A 7,556-nucleotide genomic window follows, 5' to 3' on the forward strand; every position below is an offset into this window, starting at 1 on the left:
CACAGGAAGACGAGGTGTCAGTTCACCGATTCTAATGGATATAATGTTTGATGTTTATCTTTTTATTCTATGTTTAGCATTTCCGTTTGATATATAACTGAAGTTAGTCTTTATGTCAGTACTGTAATGCAGAGATTCCCAACCACTGGTATGCGGACCGATGCCCACTGGTACGCTGTCAGCCTTGCGACCAAACAGTTGTGAAAAGTTAACTCGTCGAATGAAGATACCAAGGATTCGTCAGCGACGTGTCACTGACTGTGATTTATAAGCAGCTTCGAGTACTTCCCTGTTGCATAGCATAACAGTGACATCACTGTCGAATCCTTGGTATCTTTACCGTTCACGTGTGTTCAGCAAGCAGCTGCAGCACCATAACAACAACAAGCTGTATTTTGTCACGCTCGCGCTAATGAAACAAAACACTACACGATACGGGATTATAATTATATATAATAAAGTATCAGAAGATGATGTAACACAGGTAAAGTAACTATGCATGTTTAACTAATGTTTTCCACATGTCCAAAGTAATTTCTGAAAAAGACATAGGCCTAACCTTTTTTTAGGGACAATATTAACTCAATTGAGATAGTTCTAGTACATACCGGGTCATCTGCATCTCAAGTCATTAAATTAGTCTAGCATGTCAATATTCTACGATTATTATGTCAATACTCGATCAGATATTAACCATGTTATAAGACTTCTGAGAGGGACCTCAGGTGTCATAGGATCATCGCTGCAGGCATGAAACAGAATAGAGATAGAAAAAGCTGTATGATAACAATAGTAAAACACAATCACTATGCAAGATTACACTGAATTTCACAATCAGCCCTATTACGATTTGCTGCAGTCTTTTTTCACCTTACCCTGCTGAGGAGATGAACCGAGGTCTCTGGAGCTCCACACTTTGAACTAGTAGCCTGGGCTCAAAGGTCCTGATCTCCACATACCGTGGCAGCACAGCTATGATGTAGGGGGGCTGGTGCTCTGAGAGACATGACAGAGAAACCATCAGAATCAAGAATTTGACTGTTTCAGGCTGCTAACAATTTAACAACAAACAGACATCCCAACAAAGTACTGTACATGTGGACATAAATGGACAGTGGAAACAAATGTAAACATCAAAATAGAGTGAATCTGAAAGTGCAAATGCTCACTTCACTCAATTGAATACATAAATTGAAATTCATATCTTTATTCTTATCTCAACGCCAACATTTTGGAAGGTTGGGTGATTAGTGTACAGTATATAGTTTCTGATGTCAATACAGAAGGTCTTTTCTGTGGTGATTATGGTGAGAGGCAAGCCAGGGAGGAGAAAAAAAGAACAAACAAACAAACATAACCAATCTCGGGGGACAACATTGTTTGTCAGCATCTTCCTCGGTTCTTTCTAATTCAAACATCATATTGATTCATTATGTTGGCATCATCCGTTCCAGCCATGTTCAAACAAATGAGAACACTGGGTACAGGTTACATCAACTCTTTCAGGTTCTCTGTTTATTACTTCAGCTTGTTTCATTTGCACAATCTATAAAAGACAAGACTATTGACAATATTCTATTCCGAGGGATCTTGGAGTGAAGACCCTGAGGTTAGGAAATCCAAGTTGGAGCCATATATCTGGACAGGATTGAGGCTGGGAATCTGGATGTGGGAAAGATTACACCCAGAGGCGAGACTACGCCCTTTCCTCTTCATCCCAGGGATGTGATGGTGGATCACAGGGAAAGTTGGTTTTAGACAGTTCTCATCCAACCCTGGCCAGAACCAAAGCCACAGTATTGACCCATTCAAAACCAAGGAAATTGCGAGTGGTTTTTAAACCCCTGCTCCCAGGCTTCATTTCCCCTTCACGCTGTTCCATCTGAATTCCAATGGCTACAGAGTAAGGAACTTTTGAATACAAATTGAGACTTAATTTGCCTTCGTTTTTGAGTCATGAAGTTCATCAGTAAACCAGATGTGCTGTGGTGCCTTAGTCATAATAAAATAAACAAAAAGGTCTGGTCTACTTCTGCATTTATCTTGTTGAATAATGCAACAGTGATATGCACCTCATACTGAGAGGAAGTTGGAAAATAGAAGGTGGTGGCACCGTGGAACAAGAGGAAAGGAAAGAATGAACAGGGAGGATGATCAGCAAGAATGAACAGGAGAACAGGAAAGATAGGATTAATAGCTAGACTTAATAGGAGAACAGGAGATATAAACAGCAAGAATTAACAGGAAAAGATTAACAGGAGAGATAGACAGCAATAATTAACAGTAGAATAAGAATAACTTTCTCTCCACATGACAACTTGTAATAGGATTTAACTTTTATTCTGAATGAAAAGGGGATTTAACTGTCCATGTAAACGTAGCCAGTGTTGCAGAGAATGAACCACTGACATGTTGTCCTTTCTAGCCACAGGCTACACTGCTGTAAGTACATGTTCCTTCCTTACCCATTGCTATGGGGATGTCTGTCCAGTTCAGTGCACATTTCTGGGTGCAGACGCCCTCTTCATTTAACACCACCGTCAGATCATCCTGCCCTACAGCCACCTTCCCATCAGCTAGTGGCGCAACCAAGGGCTCCAGCTGCTTTCCTGTTGGGAAGAGCTCCTTTATGGAGCCACGACCATCCATCTAGGAGACAGGGAGAGATAGTATTGTGTTGCTGAGTGAGAGAGTAGCCTATAATCGATGTAATCATAAACTTGCTATTTTTGCATAGGCCAATATGGTTAGTTCATCTTCTATGTAGATCATAAAAGAAAAAGAGAAGCAAAGAAACATTCATCAATAAACACATGAATTACTACAGAAGATTAAAAAAAAATACAATAATGAGAATAAACAGGTAAAACAAATACTCTATACTCTAAAAACTATGCTTTAATTAAACAGTGAATTAAATTCCAAAACGTATGTACAGTATGAGACTAATTGGGTTGGATATTTCATTGTGCAATGTACAATCTCTGGTTAAGAGATCATGGAAAAAGAGTTTTGTGTATACAGTATTTTAGTCCTGTACTGTATGGATGGACTTACAAGTTACAAACATAAATGTTTTGGGCAAAAATCATTTTAGGCATTGTCCTAATTGGCATCCTAAATACAAGTAGATTAAACTGTTAAAATACACAGCAACATAAAACAGCATCAATAGTGTACAGTAGGCGAGTTTGAGCATTATCTACATACCCGGATGAGGTAATAGTCTCGCTTGAAGCCGACACATATAGAGTTTTCACACCAGGCCATAGACTTTGGGATATCTGGTGCGGCAAAGTCTCCCTGACAGACAAAGAACATTTACAAAAGTACTAGATTGAAAATAACTGAAAAACCTGGACACCATATTTGAATGAGTCATACCCACATACAAATCTGTGTCTTACAGTATCTCACCTGTAACTCATGGAACTCTCTGTCCTTCCAGTAATAAAGTTGGAGTTTCTTTTTCACTGCGACACACATTCTCAATCTTGCCTCCCCTGAGCTTGATTGCTGAATATAAAGAAGACAAGATAGTCCATTTTAATTTATTACAATAGGCCATTTTAATTTATTACAATTTATTAAGTTAGTACGTATTTCTTATTCAGAAATACATTAACTTCATCATAACTCAATAAAAGAAGAAGATTAATTATTAACCTACATTAAGATGTAGGTTACAACAATAGGTTACAATAACTTTTACTATGAAAACCTATCTTTCCCGTCAGTAAGTCGGTCGGTCACACCTCCATATATGGTCACGCCTTGTGACATCATGCCTCCATATATGGTCAAGCCTCGTGACACGTCTCCATATATGAAGATCACAACACTGACCTCATCAAACCATGGATAGCCATACATGGAGAAGACTGTATCATCACCTAGATCTGCATATATGGAGCCGGCCAGCAACTCTACATCTGACAAACCCTTAGGTCACCCTTACACACTCAAGACACGCTCCATATATGGCTAGTACATAATTCATTCCATATGTTGATCTGACCCCCCGATGCCAAAGCGCGAGCGCTCGCCCAGCAGTCTGCCGCCACCTAGGCGGATGCGTGCACGCTTCTCGCCCTTAGGGCGTCTTACTGGTAAGTAAGTCTGTAATTAAGTTTGATCTACCCATTAATAAGTGACAACCAATGCTGAGCCTGAAATCTCCCTCTAATAGCTACGTTGTTTTCATTAATGAGATTTTGAGTGTGTCAAACGGCTACAGTAGGTGCATGGAGACAAAAAACTGGGGTGCAGTATGACTGACCTGCAGGTCACAGGCAAACAGTGTGGCTCCTTTGGCCTTGGATACCACAGTGATCTGCTGGAAGGTTAGGAGGTCATGGACATGGATGTTGTTCTCTGTAGGGGAGAATCAAAGATATTACTGTACACTGCAAGTGTCACTTCTGAGATTTTGTTCTCATTTCCAGATATGCTGGACGAGACCAGAACCACATCTCTGGCAAGTAAGGAATCTTTTCACGCTGGTCTTCTCTACTACTGTATGTCTACCTGTCACAGCAACAAATTCTCACTATCTTACTATTCATATTTCAAATCAATCTTGATTGTAAAACTACCACAGAATTGTTAGAATATACAATCCTGTAGATAAAAAAATGATTAATCTCACACACACCATTTATCCATTGAAGCACACATCAAGTCTTATTTCTTAAGTATAATTATCACTAATCAACATCATTCGAATTAAACAAACACCATTTTCAACCTTATCCCAGTCTTCACTGATGCTCATGATGAGATTGTCTACTCCCTGTATCTCACAATCAAGGACTTCAACTCAAGCTAATGAAAACTACAGACAGGTACATTGTTTTTAGCTATCCACAGCCTGCCATTGAGACACCATAGTACCATCCTACTTAGCCCCTCTCGGGACCCCGGTTGAGCTCTTTTCATCGGTCACCCGTAGGGTCCCTTAGCATTTATTCCACAGCCTATGGTACACAGCTGTACATACGCTCCGCTTAAGTGGTCGTGAGATGTTTCAAAGATGCATAACACTGCTATAGGAGACAACGGAAACGTGGAAGAATTTTCATTTGGAGCAGATGCCGTTAAGTATTTTTAATCTTTTTTTCCCCATTTTGGCTGCTCTGAAATTCTCTCTTCCTTCCTTCCTTCCTCGACTTCCCATTGTACCGCCTCCCACACCGACACTGGCTAGCTGCGGAGCAGAGCAGATCAGAGGCAGGAACGTAGGGACGAGCAGCTAGCCAGTGTCGGTGCGGGAGGCGGTACAATGGGAAGTCAATAAGGAAGTCAAGGAAGGAAGCCAAAACGGGGGAAAAATACTTAACGGCATCTGCTCCAAATGAAAGTTCTTCCACGTTTCCGTTGTCTCCTATAGCAGTGTTATGCATCTTTGAAACATCTCACGACCACTTAAGCGGAGCGCAGCATGGCCTGAACGGAGCGTATGTACAGCTGTGTACCATAGGCTGTGGAATAAATGCTAATGGACCCTACGGGTGAACGATGAAAAGAGCTCAACCGGGGGGTGCCGAGAGGGGCTACATCCTACATCCTACTGAGCATTAAGGAGGACCGATATATGGAGATAAGTGTGAAAAAAAGTTAAGTGTTCATTTAAGTAAAGGAGCTTACCAAGCAGACTGACAAGGATCTTGTACTGTGACACCACATACAGCTGTGGAAATGAAAGTCATAAAGGTCAGGAGCTGAGACCAAAATAATCTAGTCTCTAATCACAGGCATTAATCTGTATGTGAAACAATTACAGGCACTCCCAGGTTCAATTCCAGAATAACCGAAAATGAAGCCATGCAATCCTATTAGTTACTCAATAGTGCAAGGTGGGATCATATCACATTATCACAGTGTCTTCCAGAAATATATGTATCAGATCACCCACCACGGCTATCAAATATCTTATCCTGTCAATGTGCATACCTGCTGGATCTTCTTTGAGAAGTTCTTGTTAGATTTCTCTAGTGTCACCTCAAATCTGTTTGTGCCTGTGGATAAGACAGTTTGCACATTCAAAAAGGATTGTGCATATTTTAACAGAGAGGCCATTGCCAGTGCCAGTGAGTGCTCCTGACAGTTTACTGGAATGCAAATTCCCACTTTGGTCTTCACGATATGTGGGCTGACTTACAGTAATGATTAGTGTATGAATAATTTCAATTAAAAGTTTAATTTGTCCTATTTTTAAGCTGTCTGTGAAAGTGTAGTTAATGGCAGGATATCAAAACAGAATGTAGCATGTTATCTACATCCACTCTGGCAATCAGGTGCAGAAAATAATCAGTAGTCTGCACACTATAGTTGATATAGATAACATTGTGTGGCATTTGCCCTTATATTTGTAGGATCATTTCTCATGCTCTACATTTATAATATAGCATATTATGCTCATTTAGATTTACGTGTCCATTTATTTTTGTTTATAGGTTTAAACATACTGCAAAGTATGCAGTAACGGTCCATTTGGTTACCAACTCCCCCATTATTTAGCTGGGGACCACCTGGAACCCTCTCAAGGACCACTGGTGGTCCCCGGACCTCTGATTGAAAACCACTGATCTAGGTTATGGATAAATACATAATACACAAACTGTATTATATGTATATTTTCACTTTCATCATACTGTAGTTCACCTGGATCTTTTCGTATCCGATAGAGCAGGAGATGCCCTGGCTTGGTTCCAACAAGAAGCCAGTCCTCTGTGGGGACAGAGAAACAAGAGACTTCAGTCAATAACAGTTCAACTGAGGTTACCAATCTCCTGGCATCACACAATGTGCCATGACGTTGTCATCCCCAGTAAAGTAAGCAGTCACTTTGGCTGCATGCAAATCATTCATGTCAAAAGCTATACAGCCTGTCTGTCAAAGAGAAACTGCTTGCTCATAAATGAAATGGTGTTTCTTAATAACAAATACAATATCTTACCCCAGGCCGCTAGGCAGTCAATCTGAAGAGGAAGCTTTTCCAAGATAGGCACTGGTTCATAAGCGTCATGCATTTTGGAATAATATTGCTGGTTAATTACAGAGCAAGGCGATCGGTCGATCGATCACACACGCTTGAAGTGACGTCTGCCAGACAACAGCTGACTGTAGACTTGAACGGTCACAGTGACACGCCTTTATGTCATCTCAACAGGAGCCAGTAGTTTATTTAAGCGCCAGGTAATGAGGAAAATGTGGTCTACCAAACTCACAGCAAGATTAAAATCGCTGCAGCTGGCTGGAAAGACAGCTGTGAAGCTATAAAGTGGTCACCAGCTAGCCACTTTCCTCATCAAAACAGCTGACTGCTGGCTAGCTTATGAGCTAGCAAACAATGCAACTAAACATCGTTCTTTCACATTCCGTGCTATTCTAATCACAAGGACAAACCACCGATTTCACCCCCAATGTATAGCCGAATAAAAATAATTCCAAACCGCCAGTACAACTTGGTAGATTTCCGTATTGCTCCTAGTTAGATAGGTTTGCTAACATTAGCATCGTCCTCAGTTACTTCCCCAGTTGTTGCTGATGGCTGC

The 7,556-nt window shown here is 40.8% G+C and overlaps 1 protein-coding gene across 2 annotated transcripts in view; it reads right to left on the reverse strand.

Annotated features, from left to right (window-relative positions):
• Window positions 1-7,540, reverse strand: part of vps39 (VPS39 subunit of HOPS complex) — a 34,794-nt gene extending 27,254 nt beyond the window's left edge. For both annotated transcript variants that reach the window (XM_083792468.1, XM_083792467.1), the window contains exons 1-9: window positions 6,959-7,540; window positions 6,664-6,729; window positions 5,953-6,017; window positions 5,647-5,689; window positions 4,280-4,374; window positions 3,418-3,516; window positions 3,211-3,303; window positions 2,466-2,649; window positions 876-996 (exon numbers count right to left, since the gene is read on the reverse strand). In XM_083792468.1, coding sequence (XP_083648594.1) covers window positions 876-996; window positions 2,466-2,649; window positions 3,211-3,303; window positions 3,418-3,516; window positions 4,280-4,374; window positions 5,647-5,689; window positions 5,953-6,017; window positions 6,664-6,729; window positions 6,959-7,031 — 839 coding nt within the window. In that variant the 5' untranslated portion in view covers window positions 7,032-7,540. The remainder of the gene's footprint in view (window positions 1-875; window positions 997-2,465; window positions 2,650-3,210; window positions 3,304-3,417; window positions 3,517-4,279; window positions 4,375-5,646; window positions 5,690-5,952; window positions 6,018-6,663; window positions 6,730-6,958) is intronic.
• Between the last annotated feature and the right edge of the window lie 16 nt (window positions 7,541-7,556).

Source organism: Protomyctophum parallelum (genome assembly GCF_964188405.1).
Source record: "Protomyctophum parallelum genome assembly, chromosome: 20".
NCBI lineage: Eukaryota > Metazoa > Chordata > Actinopteri > Myctophiformes > Myctophidae > Protomyctophum > Protomyctophum parallelum.